This window comes from Podarcis tiliguerta, assembly GCF_965153285.1.
Source record: "Podarcis tiliguerta genome assembly, chromosome: 17".
Lineage (NCBI taxonomy): Eukaryota > Metazoa > Chordata > Lepidosauria > Squamata > Lacertidae > Podarcis > Podarcis tiliguerta.
Genome location: NC_139550.1, coordinates 20,780,789 through 20,799,015, shown reverse-complemented (window position 1 = coordinate 20,799,015; position 18,227 = coordinate 20,780,789). Strand labels below are relative to the sequence as shown.

The window sequence follows — 18,227 nt, the reverse complement described above, 5'->3', positions numbered from 1 at the left end:
CAAAATGTCCATATGGCTAAATATCTCTATTCCTTTCTCTCCACAGTTTTTGTGAGATTAGAAATGTATGTCAAGCCTGACAAGTGGTGGTGTTGTATTTTTCTCAATTCCAAGTTGCATAGCTGAAAGTGTCTGAAGCATTTTGTTTATTGTCATAAAGAGATGACCTTCTACTCTTACTAGTGCTTCTGCTCTTTCTAATGCTGTCGTTTCTTGTTATATTAATGATTAAATGTATCTGCGAAAGTATATGGGACCAATTATTGCTTCAATGAAAGCTACCCAAGTATTACTCATTATCCAAGTAGCCTGAAAGTGGAACAAATTAGATGCAGCCAATTTGGGAATGCTTGAGGAATCTGTTGTTTGCAAATTCTGCTATAGACTCACCAAATCTGCAACCATGAGGTTTGGCTTAGCATTATGTATGAACCAGTTTCTCATGGCTTGTTTCTTTTCAAACAAATAACGAGCAGGAGAAGCCAAGGGTTGTTCCTGGCTTACTGCTTATGGTTTGTTTGGAAGAAACAAACCAGGAGCGCTAGTTCACACATAATGCTAAGCCAAGCCATGTGATCTGTTTCTCCCAGAGGCAGGTGGACAGGGTGTGGCTGAGCACATTTTACAGTCACACTGCTTTCTCACCATGGCTTTCCGTTACATGCGATTGAGGCCATAGTGTCATTATGCAGATAGTTAAAACAGAGTTCTACAACTATTTGTGCCAGTTCATTTAGTAGGAATTGCAGTGTAAAGTCACCACAGCTTCTTGCTACTTCATTTGGGCACCATATAGTTTTGAGGCTAGCATTAGTTACAGGTAGGTAGCCATGTTGGTCTGCCATAGTCAAAACAAAATAAGAAAATTCCTTCCAGTAGCACCTTAGAGACCAACTAAGTTTGTTATTGGTATGAGCTTTCGTGTGCATGCACACTTCTTCAGATACACACTGAAGAAGTGTGCATGCACACGAAAGCTCATACTGGAAGGAATTTTGAAATCCCCCTCCCCCCCAGCATTGGCACTAATGCCCATAGTCATCCTCCTGGAGAAGGTTAATGATAACAAAGTACTTTTTATGTTATTTATTGAATATGTATACTGTACTGCATCACCCTTCAGTTGAAGAGCACAGGGCTGTTTACAACATAAAAAAAAACAAAATGAAAACACAAAATACATAATAAAACAAAAACAAAAGAAACAATAGCCCCTCTCCCTCCAGACACATATAAGAAAGGTTCTCTGAAAGTCAGTGTTCACAGGTCATTGCAAGACAAATGTCCAGCAAATGTACTTACTAATTTCCTATACATGTAGATCATTTGTTCCCTTTTATGCTATGCATATCCTCTAGTGACCTTTTTCTCCCTGTTTAGTTTTTCTTTCCAGGTGTTACAAAGATGATGATTTTATTTGAGACCAATCTTATTGGAGGTTTTCCTTGGAGCTTTTTAAGCAGACGTTTGATAGCCATCTGTCATAAATGCTTCAGCTGAGATTCCTGCATTTCAGGGGGTTGGACTAGATGACACTTGGATCCCTTCCAGCTCTAAGATTCTATGATTTAGAAATAGATTACTTGTTGCGCTACAGTGTTTCTCACGGAGGGGTACTTGCATGATAGTCATTTGCTCTGTTTTTCCCCTCATTTGGCATTTTAACATTCATCCCTATTTGCTGGCATGGTGCTTACAAAGTTTCCAATTAATCATTCATCCCTCACTTTTCCACGTGTTTCCCCTTCACTTTCCTAACTGCAAACAGTCTGAGGTGTTGTTGTTGTGCTAAGGCGATGGAGCATGTTAATCCACTTTAATTGTGCAAACCTAAAGTTGCAGAATGTGCTCGAATCATATCCTCAAAATAGTGACAATTTGTAGGTGCCCTTGCTGGCTAAAAGGAAAAGCACAGTTAAATCAATTGAATTCAAGGCTGCTAGGGTAGATCTGAGGGACGCGGGTGGCGCTGTGGGTTAAATCACAGAGCCTAGGGCTTGCCGATCAGAAGGTCGGCGGTTCAAATCCCCGTGACGGGGTGAGCTCCCGTTGTTCAGTTCCTGCTCCTGCCAATCTAGCAGTTCGAAAGCACGTCAAAGTGCAAGTAGATAAATAGGTACTGCTCCGTCGGGAAGGTAAACGGTGTTTCCGTGCGCTGCTCTGGTTTGCCATAAGCAGCTTAGTCATGCTGGCACCATGACCTGGAAGCTGTACGCCGGCTCCCTCGGCCAGTAAAGTGAGATGAGTGCCGCAACCCCAGAGTCGGCCATGACTGGACCTAATGGTCAGGGGTCCCTTTACCTTTACCTTAGGGTAGATCTGATGCCAGCGCATGAGTGCAGAGATACAGATGCAGTTCCCACTGCCTTTATGAAAAACTCTTAGAGTGCCAAACAAATGCTTGTGCTTTGTGTCTGGATAGTGGAAGAAGGGTATATTGAGCCATCTGTTAGATGGCTGACTATGATTGGCCAGCTCTCCTTTTTGAAACTGCAGTGCTCACTCACCTTGGAGAGTCTACCTTCTCCATGCATTCCTAGTGGCTGTGGTTATGTTGACAGGAGAAGGACGAGGGGAAAGAAGCTGGTTTGAATTGCATATTGACATGGAAGATACAAGACGAAGTCACTGTGGAGGTTCTGGGTGTTATATTGATTGTTGTGATAAGTCCACTGAAAATTTAGCGATTTAGATGGGGGTTAATAGGTTGAGAATTATTATTATTATTGAAATGTATAGTTATTGCAGAAAACAATGCTCGAATAAGAATTATGGCATGAGGTTAAACAAACCTAATCCAGTCTCTGCCACTAGTGTTTTAAGAGTCTTAGGGCTTATGGCCTGAAGAATTGTTTGTGACTCCCTACAACCAGAGGAGAGCGCAAAATATTGTCTGAAGCTCAAGATCATGGCCACTGGTCCCATCACCTCCTGGCAAATAGAAGGGGAGGAAATTGAGGCAGTGAGAGATTTTACTTTCTTGGGCTCCATGATCACTGCAGATGGTGACAGCAGCCATGAAATTAAGAGACGCCTGCTTCTTGGGAGGAAAGCAATGACAAACCTAGACAGCATTTTAAAAAGTAGAGACATCACCTTACCAACAAAGGTCCGTATAGTAAAAGCTATGGTTTTCCCAGTAGTGATGTATGGAAGTGAGAGCTGGACCATAAAGAAGGCTGATCGCCGAAGAATTGACACTTTTGAATTATGGTGCTGGAGGAGACTCTTGAGAGTCCCATGGACTGCAAGAAGATCAAACACATCCATTCTTAAGGAAATCAGCCCTGAGTGCTCACTGGAAGGACAGATTGTGAAGCTGAGGCTCCAATACTTTGGCCACCTCATGAGAAGAGAAGACTCACTGGAAAAGACCCTGATGCTGGGAAAGATGGAGGGCACAAGGAGAAGGGGACGACAGAGGACGAGATGGTTAGACAGTGTTCTCGAAGCTACAAACATGAATCTGACCAAACTGCGGGTGGCAGTGGAAGACAGGAGTGCCTGGCGTGCTCTGGTCCATGGGGTCACGAAGAGTCGGTCACGACTGAACGACTAAACAACAACAACACAACCAGTGCTAGACCTTGGCCTAGCACCTGGGAATGACTCCAGTACACAGAAATAGCACAATTGTTGGGTAATACATGGTGGTTGGTGCCACTTTTTTGTATCAGAACTATTCCAAGTAACAATGTCATGTTTAGAAATTATGAATATCAGTAATATGGAAAATTAAACCTTTTCTCATTGCTCAGTGGATTGTTGTTACAGCATGGTGCACTCCACTCAGTTATCTAGACTTTCTTAACATACCTCAAATGAGGCTTCATTATATATATAAGACTTTTTGTCAATAATGTTGTTCTCTGATGTGGAACATTGCACATTTTTGATGAGGTAGAATAATATTTTACTCATACTTCTATTAAGGCAATGCCAGAATTTTCTAAATGGAATATGGACTTTATTCCTTTTTAATTTTTTTGCAGCGGAATACCAAAACTTAAATATAGTGGAGAAGATGACTTGCTGTGTAACAGCAATGGAGTACTGGAGATCTAAGTCCACAACTGCAGTCAACCTTGACTGTTACTCTCATTCCTGTGGTCTAATATACCGTATTTTTCCCATGTATAAGCCTAGTTTCCCCCCTTAAAAAAAAAAAAATTAGGGGGCGTCTTATACGCGGATACATCTCTCCCCATTTTCTTAAATCTGAGTCCCCCCAAATAGGGGGTGTCTTATACATGGGGGCGTCTTATAGACGAAAAAATATGGTAATTCCCAGACCTTCTTTTCTAGGTTCAGTATTCAGTGGATAGGTAAACAAACCTGTAAACAAATCTATGTTTTATTTGGTATTTCATTTGTCTTCGGTTTTGTTTTACATGCATTATTTTCTAGGTTATGGTAGGATTAAATACAACAACTAAGTAGCATTTGAATTGGTGGTTTTTGCAGAAAACACTATTTTCCTTAAATATGTACTTTTATAAAAGAAGTGGTAGACGGAAAGCTACAATATATTGGGCCAGATTCAATTAAGTAGTTTCCCCCCCCTTAGAAGCCAGTGCTATAACTTTTGCTAGTGCAATGGGGCTTTGCATGCTCCCCCACCCCCAACTGAATCAGGGAGGTATTTGGAGACCCCTGGAAAGCGTGTTCTCCTTCATGGAGAGCACGTGTTGTGGTGGGGGCCTTCAGGACACTCCAAAGTTGGAGGGCGGGCTAATTGATCATTGGCCACTGATGCGATTGGGGCTTCCCTTGTTGTTGGGAAGAAGTTAATGTTGCCATTTATTGATTGACAGCCAGAAATGCTAAAACTCCTTGCACGAGGCTAGGGCTTCCTCTTTTCGCCCGTGCATTGGATTGCCCGTCCCTCCCTCCCTAGAATAGGGTTGTTCGCTTTGACCTTGCTATGCCTGTCATGGGGTCGTCTGCTTTGGAGCGGGGGCCTGGTAGGAATTTTGTCCATCTGGCTGATTGGCTGGGGCCATTTGGTTTTTGCCTAATGCATAGCAAATCGTCACAACTTGTAAGGTTCGCGGTTAGGCATTGGTTTATGGTTTGGTTGTTTGAGGGGCATGCATTGGCTGTGCCTGCCCCTCTAATGCTGCTGCTGCAAGGGATTCCGTTAAAGGAATTGGGGGCTAACTATTGCTTGTCCAAGGGGGCTCAGGCCATAGCAATGAGCTCCTGGTTGCATTTGGTGTGAGGGCAGGTTCCCTGCTCTGCGTAACCCCCAAGTGTATTCCCCCATTCTGACTTTCGCATCGTGCGGAATGTCAGTCTGTCCCCATGGTGGGGGCAGATAGTCGCAACCAATGCCTACGCAACCACTCACAAATTTGAATTTTAATAAAGTTGTGGCCAAAATTATGCCAAAAATCGTAAACAAAAATTTCTGTGTGATGTGTGAGTTATTTGGGGTGGACCTGGGGACCTCGACACGCAACAGCATGCCAAGGAAAGAGATGGGAGATAGTTCCATCAGGAAAGCAAAAATACTTGCATTAATTGAGCAATCTGGTGAATGATGCATTGAATTTCTGCCTTTGCTCTTAAAAAAACCAAAACAGGACTAAATGTAAAATGGCTGTTATGAATTTGAGGAAAGTTGCTCTATTTATTGTTTTGGCTTATGTACATGTCTAGCTAAATGTGAAGCTGTAACTTGCAACCATGCTATCTTGCCTTGAAACATATAGTTAGCTATTGGGTATCTTGAGATCCATTCAATTAAATCACTAAAATTTAATATATAGATATATAAATATTTATGTACTGTACATAGAGTCTCTCCAGCCAAAGTTTATTACTTCTAAGATCCACAAATATCAATGGCAAAATTAAGCATGTTCTATATTAAATCAGTGCAACTTAACTAATGGCTAATGTTGGCTAGATTGTACCCTTTATGCATATTTATAGTAAAATTTAGTTCACCTGAGTACAAACAAAGGTAACTTTGATATTTTGATAAGCTCTATATCAATGCAAAACTTATGCATATTTTCCTTACATTCTCATTTTGAATGTACAGCAATGGCATGGGATTTTGAAATGGCTTTTTGAAATGTATTTTTTAAAAGGGAGGCCGTCAGACAGTTGATTCCCAACCTACATTCACAAATGGTACATACCAGCAATTGATAATGGGATCACTGAGGAGGAATTTTCTCTGTCTTTTAAATGTGCCTCTTATTTTCTTTACAGAAAATATGCCATGTCCCCAGTGCAGACAGCAAGACCTAGCATTGCCACACAGTAGGATAATTAGAGTCGATTTTAGATGGGGTCTGGCCTGATAGTGGCTGAATGTCTACCTCCGGAGACAGCCTTATGCTCTGTGACCATGTTTATTCTTTGAAAACGAGACCATTGTAGTTGTGATTGCAAACACTGTAGCTCAGCTGGAAAGCATTGCTGAAAATCACTTGTAGGTCAAATATTTAGCTTGGGCAGTTTCTCATTTATTTTTTAAGCAAAAAGCAGCTGAGCAGTAGGAGGGTCCCAAGGCATTATACCACCAACAGCCCTAAAACCAACAGCTGAGTAATGCAAGAGTTATTGCGTTAAGTGGCACTAGAAACTTTCTTGTGGTTAGATCTTGCATGCCTTGCACTCTCGATCCTTGGCTTCCATTGCAGTTATAATATTTGGTTGAATACAAGGTTCACTGGTTTGAGGCCTGTAAAACTGAGAACCTTTCCAAAGCTTCTAATTAGAGGCTTTGAGATTAAGCTGAACAAAATGTACCTACTTTCTAATAACTATTATATATGTAAAATCCATTGCTCTGAGGAAATATGTGATTATTAAAACAAGCAAGCAATTAGGAACAAAGTATGTGTGGTTGTATTATTAAACTTCCCAATCTGAATCTCAGTTCATCTTGGGAGTCAATTTTCAGAAAGGTTCGGTGTAACTTCTATCACAAAGTAATAATAACAATTATAATAATTTTATTATTTATACCCCACCCATCTGGCTGGGTTTCCCCAGCCACTCTGGGCGGCTTACAGCATATCTAAAAACATAAAACAAACATTCTTCGAAGTTCCTGTTCTCTACTCACATATTTCTCCTTTCTCTTATAGTTTTAAGATGTTGCTTTCATTAGTGTTTTTGATTCTCTGTGTGTTGTTGTTTAGTCGTTTAGTCGTTGTAATGGTTCTAGGAGTTGCTCGTGCGTAAATTGGTGCCAACACCTGGCTGGGTTGCCTGAGTGAACCTTTCCTGTCCGGACAGCCACTCACCCGTGGCTGTCTCAATCACTGGCAGAATCCGTCAGTGGGCGTTTCTTGAACTTCTTTCAGCATAAAAGTTCTTTGACGCCTAGTCGCCGCCTACTTTCCCTGCGCGGAAGCCTTCTGCGCAGGGAGGGTGTGGGCACCGGGGGACCCATGCTCTCCCCACTGGTTCCCGGCGAAGAGTCTTGGAGCCACCTCGCCGATTCGCCCTTCTGCCCCCCTCCTCCACTGGTGCTACGCTGATTTCCTTCCCCAGAAGATGTGCTGCTTCTCTCAGTACATTAAATACATAAATCATGGAATCATAAAATCATAGGGTTGGAAGGGACCCAAAGGTCATCTAGCCCAACCCCCTGCTATGCAGGAATCTCAGCTAAAGCATCCATGACAGATAGCCCCCTCCATGTTAAAGATAAGCTACCGTTCCAGGAGAGAGCTCATTTATTATTCACACCATCTTTTATATCAAGCATTATTCCTTTTAAATATATTTTAGTAGGAAATAACAGTACATTATACCCTACTGCAAAAAACTTAATTCCTAACTAAGCATATGCTGCTGAATTGTCTATTTAAAGATGGAACAATGTGGTAATAATTTGGTGAAGTAGCATCTGCACATAAAATAACGTGCTGATTACACTGGAACAGTGAATGCAAAAGTTTTATTCCCACTGTTTTGACATCATCAGAAAGCCGTTATCATTCCTCTGTGGAATGTTAAAATTTAATGATCTAATTTAGCCATATCATGTGTAGTGTAAATAAAAAATAACCCTATTAACTATTCAAAATTCTTGCCACGCAATCTTTTAAGTACTGTACTTCAAAATGGTATTTAAACACCAAAACACTCTTGGAAAGGGCGGTGGGGAGAAACCTCTGAAACATGCTTAGATCATTTTCTTCTTAGTTTGCATAAGAACATTTCTCACACAAAATGAGTATTATCTTTGATTAATCCTGCAACATGCTTGTAGGTCGGGTTTGCATCGCTGCTTCCTACCATACAGATTTCAGCAAACACACAGGATTTTATATATTTATTTGGGTGTCCCTTGAAATTACGATTGAGAAATGAGAACGGAGAATGAACTTCCAAAGGGACTTCTCAGTTAGAGGATTCTTCATTTGGAGAGAAATTTCCACAAAGAAGCATTGCACAAACATAATTTCCCATCCTCTCCATCACTCTCTGAAGTCCTGTGCCCACCCCCATGTAGTCCTGAGAATTCCCCAGGTCTTCAAAGCAGATGGGGGGGGGGGATGTGAGGAACTGAAAAGGGGAGGAAAGGAAGAGGATGTCTTGTTGGAAAAGTGGAAGTGCATTCTGCTTATTGGTAGACACCATTAGATAGACTGATATTTATTACATTTTAGATTTCTTACACTCTCTTAGGATTCCTCTGTGAGCAAATCAACATTCCTCCCTTTTCGCATACTGATGGGAAATATTGGCCAATAAAGTAAAATCTGATTTGGTTTTAAATTGAATGTGTTATGAATACATTAAAAGTATCAACATATGTATCTAAGGGCTTCTCTGCACTGGAGTTACTGTGTGTTTGCAGTTGTTTGTGTTTCCATTTAATTTGCGTATTTCCATATGATGCTATCCTCTAAACACCACCTGTCTTGATGCTTCCCCCCTGTAAATTCAAGAATAATCTGATAAATTGGTGGGGAAACAGGCTCTAAACCAATCTACTCAGAGTTGCAGAAAATTTGCTTTGGTGCTTTGGTGTGGTTGGATCAGTTGTTACTTTCTGCTACTCCCATTTCCAGGCTCACTATTTCCTTAATGCTTTCATTTATTTTTCGCCTGTGCTTGTAGGTATTTCTGGTTCACTTCTGCTTGAAGGATCCCGAAAACTGCACAAGCAAATTTACAATTGCGTGATTGTGTGCTTTTGCACACCTCTTGCGTGGCGAATTAACCCCCCCCCCAAAACAAGGCTTCCACACTGTATGCATACCCTGTTGGTACAAGTATAATAGAATCAACAAGTTAGAAGGCAGGGCAAACGAAAAAGGGTATGTCTAATGGTATGAACAAGAAAGACTGAAGTTGCTTCTCATAGACATGTTCAGCTGGTAAAATGCGGTCTTGACTATGCTACCACTCAGTGGATTTGTAACTGGCTGACTGACCGAACCCAAAGGATGCTCATCAATGGTTCCTCTTCATCCTGGAGAAGAGTGACTAGTGGGGTGTCACAGGGTTCTGTCTTGGGCCCGGTCTTATTCAACATCTTTATCAACGACTTGGATGATGGACTCAAGGGCATCCTGATCAAATTTGCAGATGACACCAAACTGGGAGGGGTGGCTAACACCCCAGAGGACAGGATCACACTTCAAAATGACCTTGACAGATTAGAGAACTGGGCAAAAACAAACAAGATGAATTTTAACAGGGAGAAATGTAAAGTATTGCACTTGGGCAAAAAAATTGAGAGGCACAAATACAAGATGGGTGACACCTGGCTTGAGAGCAGTACATGTGAAAAGGATCTAGGAGTCTTGGTTGACCACAAACTTGACATGAGCCAACAGTGTGACGCGGCAGCTAAAAAAGCCAATGCAATTCTGGGCTGCATCAATAGGAGTATAGCATCTAGATCAAGGGAAGTAATAGTGCCACTGTATTCTGCTCTGGTCAGACCTCACCTGGAGTACTGTGTCCAGTTCTGGGCACCACAGTTCAAGAAGGACACTGACAAACTGGAACGTGTCCAGAGGAGGGCAACCAAAATGGTCAAAGGCCTGGAAACGATGCCTTATGAGGAACGGCTAAGGGAGCTGGGCATGTTTAGCCTGAAGAAGAGGAGGTTAAGGGGTGATATGATAGCCATGTTCAAATATATAAAAGGATGTCACATAGAGGAGGGAGAAAGGTTGTTTTCTGCTGCTCCATAGAAGCGGACACGGAGCAATGGATCCAAACTACAAGAAAGAAGATTCCACCTAAACATTAGAAAGAACTTCCTGACAGTAAGAGCTGTTCAACAGTGGAATTTGCTGCCAAGGAGTGTGGTGGAGTCTCCTTCTTTGGAGGTCTTTAAGCAGAGGTTTGACAACCATATGTCAGGAGTGCTCTGATGGTGTTTCCTGCTTGGCAGGGGGTTGGACTCGATGGCCCTTGTGGTCTCTTCCAACTCTATGATTCTATGATTCTAGGTCTTCTGTTGCGTGCTGAGGTCCCCCAAAACACCCTAACCCAATAACTCACACTTCACACATTATTTTTGTTTAAGGTTTTTGGCATAATTTTGGCCACAACTTTATTATCATACAAATTGTGAGTGGTTGCTTAGGCATTGGTTATGACTAGCTGTCCCCCCCGCCTTGGGAACAGCACTGACTCCCGGACTCCGGCGGGAGCCAGTGTGGAGGAACAGGACCCAGGGATTACTGGAGCTGCGCCACAGACCCTCAGTACCATCCCTGCCTGCTCCCAGGAGCTTACTCGGCCCGCACCCTGCACCAAGGGTTTGGACGAGGGGGATGGTAAGCCCCTGAATTCCTTTAACGGAATTCCCGTGCAGCAGCAGCATTGGAGGGGTAGGCACAGCCAATCCACACCCCTCCACCAACCAATTTTAACCAATGCCTAACCGCCAACCTTACAAGTTGTGACGATTTGCTACGCAGTAGGCAAAACCCAATTGGCACACACTAATCAGCCAAAAGGTAAATTCCTACCAGGCCCCCACACCAATGCAGCCGACCCCTAGACAGGCATAGCAAGGTCAAAGCGCAAGCCCAATCAAGGGAGGGCGGGCAGGTGATCCGGTGCCCACAGCGAAAGAGAAAGAGAAACGCTGTGCACCTTGCTTAAATAAGCACTGATCCCACCCCTAAATTTGCAACATCAAATTTACCCCAGTAACACCAACCGCCAATCAAGTTCCAACCCTTTGAAACTAGCCTGCCTGATAACCCTGGGTGCTTTGTCTGGCCCCATCCGCAACACGTGCTCTCCTTTATTGAGAACATGCTTTGTCACAATAGAAATGGTAGCATGTTGGGGAAATTGGGGGTGGAGGTGCCTACATACTGGTAGCATAGGGAAGATATTTTATTATTTATTTTGAAATCAGGAGTTGGAAAGTAGAGGTAGGAACCGCTAAGGCTCACAATGTCTTACCTTCCAACACTGACTTTATGCCAAATCTATTTTATTCAGAATTACAGCGGAAAAGTCTGTTTCATATTGATTTTTGCTCTCTACTTCCAAACTAAGTTTTGCACTCTAATTTAATCTGTCAAATGGCCAAGAGAATGACTTGCACATTTTCTAATGGATACTTGTTCACAATTCATATTCTGAACGTAGAATATATTTCTGCACTTTCCTTTCTTGACAGTGAATAGACCACAATAGGCAGCCACTTTCCCCGACACTCATAAAAGCGTTGTCGTGTCGTTATTTCCTTTTTGCACATTTATATTAATAGCTTTACTTTCTTATCGTTATTGTATAGGGTGTACAGATGTCTATTCTGGCACCAGAAATCCAATTGGACATAGAGAGGTAGAATTGTCTTAGAATGGTCTTTACTGCCTGCCAAAGTACTGAACTGATATCAGCTGTTTTATTTATGCTTGATTTCCGGATAACAGCAATATGTTCTAAAATATTCCCTTGGAAATCTGTGAGCCTGAGAGATGATTATACAGTATAGTTGAAAAAGCATGTGTATTGTGGAACTGCCATTTTTAAAGAACACTTTTTAAAAAGAAAGGGGTGATTAATGGGCATTTAAAGACTAAAAAACAGCTTGCATGTGTACAAAACATTTCCCCCAATCTTATCAGTTACCTTCATCCTAGATATACAGTGAGACTCTGAAAGCTGGCATTGAGACAGAGAAATAATTTTATAGTGAACTTGCATATTATCTTGAATTCGGTATAAGTTGAATTTATCTAGTTTCTGCAAGTATGGAGCATCGCATATTTTGTAGATTGAAAAATGCAGTTATAACAACTCTCATGGTTTTTGTGTATACGTATCCAAGTTCTGTGAACAATGTGATGAATAAATTAATGCAGGACTTTAGAAAACCTTTGCTAAGAAGAGTTTTATTGTAGATGTGATAATAGAGAAAAAGCCTTCTAACTGATTTTTTCTCGGGAAAACAACTATTTGCAAATTGTTTTGTTAAACAGGATGATTTTTTTAGGTAGATCATAGCAAAAAGAGGGTGGTTTTTTGTTTTTGTGTGTTTGTGTTTAAGTGTTTCAAGTCACATTTGCACATTACAGTCATACCTCTTCTTACGTTTGCTTCAGGCTGAATCTTTTCAGGTTGCATCCTGCGACGACCCGGAAGTAATGGAATGGGTTACTTCTGGGTTTTGCCGCTCATGCATGCGCAGACGCAGCGAATTGCAACCCGCGCACGCGCAGACACAAGTTGCGTTCTGCTCCTGATGCGAACGGGGCTCTGGAATGGATCCCGTTCGCATCCAGAGGTACCACTGTACTGAGGGTGGGCGGGGGTATCTTCACTCCTTGTGCATTACCTGTTTGGTTTCCCCATGCTTGCAGTGCCCCCCCCCCCCGAAGTCCTGTTCATGAAGTTGTCATTGTGTATGTACTGTCATCTGATGCACAATGGCTGTCTCAGATATCCACAACTCAGCTTAACTGCAAAGTGGATGTGGCTTGTGTTTTCAGATCAGATGGAAGCTGGTTTGAAGGAAGACACACTAGACAGCAGTATTTGTCAAGAAACTACAGGATAGATATGGATTGTGGCTAATGCCATGTGTACACAGCTTCAAACACGAGCAGTGTGCCAGAGCCAGAGTAAACAGTAATGTGTACAGCCGTGGTTCTGTGCTGAACCATGTTAGAATTTGTAGGGAAGTGTTTGGGGGGGGGGGCAGGGAGGGCTATGCGTTGCAATAGACTTATTGTTTGTTTCATTAATATTCTTTTTATTATTTAGTTTTTGCATTCAGAATTCCATATGCCAAACAACAGGAAGCCTTGTAATAAATTATACTTTTCTACCTGAAGGCATTTATATGTAGTTAACTTTAATGAAATCTGTAGCTTGTTTTGTGTTTGGGTAACGTTGTTCAGAGAATTTCAAATGGCAAGGGTTTGAGTTAATAAGACAGCATCCAGTTGCAACAGTTATGATTCAAAATTGTTTTAATTGTTGAAGCTTGTCGAAGTGTGTAAGGAAAAATACTTTTCACTTCTTAAAAATGCAGTATTCATACCTGCCTTTATTGAAAAGCGGATGCATAGCATAGCAAAACAATATTTAATGTTTGATCAGTCCCTAGATGAGTTTTTTCACTATGTTCAGAAACTGTATTTACATTTCCCCTTTAACTTATATATGAGAACATGTACATGCTATTTGAGACTTTTATTTTTAGCTATTTTTAGCAATACAAAGCAAATCCATAAGGAAGCCATTGTTCCTTAAACAAGTCATTAGATATCTACTTGGACTGGCTTCTAATTTAAAACTGAGTCAGAATCGTTTATTCTTAGAAAAAATGGCTTCTCTCTGCTCCGCAACACACTTTTATTCAAACCCTAGTCTCTGATCCAGCACTGCTTCAAGACAGCAGTGCCAGAAGTGGGAGAAAAAAAGGAAGCAGGGTGTTTAAACTAGATATATGTCCACCTGGAGAAAAGAGAGGTAGATGTGTAGGAAAAGAATCAGGATGACTCTATCATAATTCTATGATGATGACTGTATTCTAATCAACTTCGAAGGCAAACCCACAGTGATAGCCCTCACCATAGAAATCAGATGATAATAGTAAAGTAATCTTAAAATTTCCTCCTACATCAACACAGCAAAGTCTTCTTTGTAAAAGTAAGAGGATTTTAGTTCCTTCTTATTCTCTGTACGCCTATGCATTGGCCAATGTTCTTCCATACTACCTCTGAAAGGCACAAAAGGACACCCACAAATTACTCCAATCAATGTCTGTTGTTGTTGTTGTTGTTGTTTGTTGTTTAGTCATTTAGTCGTGTCCGACTCTTCAAGACCCTATGGACCAGAGCACGCCGGGCACTCCTGTCTTCCACTGCCTCCCACAGTTTGGTCAAACTCATGCTGGTAGCTTCATCAATGTCTGTAGAAACACACAAACATATTATATAAAGGAGTAGCACATGTATTTCACTCCCTGCTAGATGTTTGAATCCCAGAGATTGTTCCATAGTTCATCAGCAGGGCCGTCTTACCCATAGGTGCTAGGGGTGTGGGGCACCCGGCCAGGCCGAGAGTCCGGAGATTGGGAAGAGCCTACTGCTGAGCGGAGCGGAGCCCGTCGGAGCGCCACAGCTCTTCTGCTGCGGGCGAGCGAGGTGCTGAGGCAGCCAGCTGGCGTGCCTGGGATGGGCAGGCGGTCAAGAGGCCCGCCCAGCACACACTGCTCACACGAGCCTCGGGCTCAACTGTTGTTGCGCTGGGCTCTGCTTGCGCACCCCGCCCCCAGGCCCCTGGCCCTGGCCTTGCTCTGCTACCGCCGCCACCTTGAGCCCCTCTGTTGTTGCTGAGGCGGCCGGCCAAGGTCAACAACTTTGGGGTCCCCCCCAAAAAGGTCGAGAACTCTGGGCAACCTGGGTATGTGTGTGTGTGCTGGGCGGATCTTTGCACCCCGGTGCCGCATATGCTTAAGACGGCCCTGTTCATCGGTATGAGTGGGAGCCAGATACCTATCCCAGTAAATCACCTGCACTCTTTAAACCCCCTTGCAACTTTAAGCTTCCTATTTAATGTGATAAAACTATAAACACAAGTTCTCAGGATACATGTATTCTCTCTGTTGCTGTGGAGTGAGCATGTTCGCTTCCTAGTGTGTATCAAGACAAAGGATTTTTCAAGGAAATGGCCAAATGAAGTCAGTCCAGTTTTTAAGCGCAAGTTGTAACCAAGAATAAAAGCTTTTCTTAAAGGGGGGGGGGGGAGAACCTTTCTCATACATAGGAAGCTTATCAATCTGTAGAATCTACTGGGGGGGGGCAAATAATGCTGCTATGTGGAGTGCTACTAGTCACTGTTCTAGTCAGTCAGCTAGGCTGTCTTCCAGGATATTTTGTGCTTTGTATTTTCTCTCCCACTCCGTTTTCCATTCCCCACTCCCCATACCAGTCATCTAGGTTTCTGTGGCCACCGAGCATGCTCAGTCCTCCCTGGCTATTTTTGGGATTGCCCCCTTTAGATTTCTGCTAAAGATTTGTGTGTGTACTACTGCTGATAACACACACGCACAGTTATGTGTGGATGGTGCTGTTTTCTCTACATAAACTACAGTACTTGAATCTGAACTTCAGAAATGGAGGGAATGTTTCCTCTGTTTTCCATTTAGAACTATAAAATTTGAATTCTCAGGTTTTTATTATTCTTGGAAGCTGTTGTATTCTAGTTCTGCTACTTAATAAGGCTGATCCCCAGCCTTCAATATTAAATTATCACCAGATTTTGTTACCTGTAAATACCAATGGAAGCCTAAAGGGGAAGTTAATGGTTGTGATTCTAGATCAATGATTCCATACAGAGTTGTTTTTCAGACAGTTTAGCTATCTATCCGCCCAGCTATCCAGCTATCTATCTATCTTCTATCATTAAATACAATATTTCATGTTTCTAAGCTGAAATGCTATTTATTTAATCAACCACATGTATCCTGATTTGGGCACATTTTGACTTCAATAAAAGCTGAAATTGACACGCAGTGCAGATCTTTCTACAATTGTTTTTACAAAATCACTTCATTTTGGCGAACAGTTGTCATACGTCTTTCAAATTTTATCTACCTGGGAAGTGGTGATGAGAGTACAGTAGTGGAAACTCTTGTTAATATGTTTAAGCAGAGATTCCCGCTGCCATCTCATTCTGCAATGTGTCACTTTAAACAATTTTCACCATCCATCCTTTACCCTAATGAGGCATTCATTCACTGACTGTAGGTCCTTCTGCACTCCAAATGGTACATCTATAGACAAGAGGCAGGTATTGGCAAACTCGGGGCAACCGAAGGCTTGCAAAAATACAAAATAACTTTAGGGTCTTGGATGGGGGAGGGGGGGGAGGAACCAAAACACACAATGAGGACTGAACATGTTCAGTGGGCACAGAATGCTGCGGGGAACCAAAAACTGTGAGGTAAGTCATGGAGTAGTCTGAGAAAGGGTAGGACTGGCTGGCTGGAACCCTGAACAGGAGTTGAGTCATTTGGAAAAGAAGACCAGGGAGATGGGGAATGGCTGGTTGGTTGACTGGCTGGTCGAAAGAGGCAACTGAAGAGGAAGGCACACAGCAGCCCCAGAGGTTTCAATGATCAGATATTAACAGAGGTTCACTCACAAGCCAAGGAGTGTGGAGGCAGTAAGAAGGAGGATGTTGGATGGGCATTTATATTTCCTTGTTTTTCCCCTCTGTTGTCCTTTGCGCCTTGACTTATCTCTCCCCTTCTTAGAGAGACAAACAGAAAAGGATGGGGGAGGAAACACTTGTTTCCAGTGCCAGTCACGTTAGACTCATGTTTGTCATGACTATAAATTTCAGTGGGTCTACTCAGTAAGACAGCCAGTATCCACTGTGATTCAACTAAGCTTCTTTGTGCAAAGAACAAGGACCACTCATGCAATGGGATTTCCCCACTCCACGTCCAGCACCCTCTGTACCCTCTAAATCTGTTTGGGAGGGTTAGGGAAAACCCCAGTACAGGCTGAGAGGCATGCAGTGGGAAGAAAACAAAGTCTCTGTTGTGTGAACAGAGTTCATTCCATGCATCCATAACAGCACTGAATTCTACCCCAGATACAATGCGAGTACTGTAGCGAGAACCATCTTATTGGTTGCAGAAGTCATTTCCTGGTTCACACCGAGAAGCTATTTTTAAATTGTCCCTAGGAGCCACCCTGAGTTTAAAATTTGGGAGGAAAAAACCCTGGAAATAAGTGGGAAGCCTAGCATTTTTATTTATTTTTGTGTGTGACTTGTGAACATAGTGTACTTTTCAAGGCTTTTTACCAAGAGAACACTTGTTTTATTGAAGCCTGAACAAATGATAGCTGATATCAAAGGTTTCTGCGGCACTGCCTACAAGTTGCTGGAAGGTCAGTGTAAAAATATATCACTCTGATTCTGCTAGGGAAGAATGGCTATTGTTGCAACGTGCTCTAAAATCCTTTTCACATCTAAGTGGTGCCTGACAAATGTTTGTTCTGTAGGTTATATGGGAAGTGTAATCATCTCCGTTACTGCCCCTGTAACAAGCTTTATCAGGGTGTATCTTGTTTTTGCTTTAATTCTAAAAACTAGTGACTCTAAGTGAAAGGAGTCTTTAACAGTTCGGCCCTGCTGGTTTAGCAATTATTGAATTCCATTTCTGAATCCGACCTAGTAATCTATGGTAGTGAAAGCTTGGATTCAGTTAATTGGGAAGAACATATCTAAGAGCTCTCTTAGTTGCATGTTGTTTTTAAATTACTATTATTTATAAGATTTTATTAATCCGTCACAATAAAAAACCCGATATAATCTAAACCAAAACCAAAACCAAACCAAACCAAACCACACCAAACCAAACCAAACCAAACCAAACCAAAAAAAGCATACTAAGTCCTTTTTCACAAGTAAATCTTAACGATCCACACAGAGAAAGCTGAACCCTTCCAGCTCTCACCCAGGAGCTTCCCTTTCTTCTCCCAACCTCCCATCCTGAAAGATCTTCCTTTCCCTGCCTCTCAAACAGGGTCCTTCATCAGCTATCCATCAGTGCTGATCTGTCCACTGCAACTCGAAGAAGAGGCAAACAGCTTCTGCAGGGAACACACTGGCAAAGCAGTACTCAGCAGGGCTTCCTTCTCCCCCTGCCCTCTTCCAGACTTCATGTATAATTAGCGTTTAGAACCCTAATTAGATGTTAGAGCTAGTCCATGATTTGATTCAAGGCCTGGACTGGGGTGGCATGCACAGGC

General features: G+C 42.3%; 1 protein-coding gene across 8 annotated transcripts in view; it reads left to right on the top strand.

Annotated features, from left to right (window-relative positions):
* Positions 1-18,227, top strand: part of KDM4C (lysine demethylase 4C) — a gene marked incomplete at its 5' end in the record, with an annotated part of 192,254 nt that overhangs the window by 74,149 nt on the left and 99,878 nt on the right. The window contains one exon of one of the 8 annotated variants that reach the window (XM_083419600.1): positions 18,002-18,046. The exons of the other annotated variants lie outside the window; for them this stretch is intronic. Coding sequence (XP_083275726.1) covers positions 18,002-18,031 — 30 coding nt within the window. The 3' untranslated portion in view covers positions 18,032-18,046. Of the gene's footprint in view, positions 1-18,001; positions 18,047-18,227 lie in introns of those variants that run through there. 8 annotated transcript variants of the gene reach the window in all.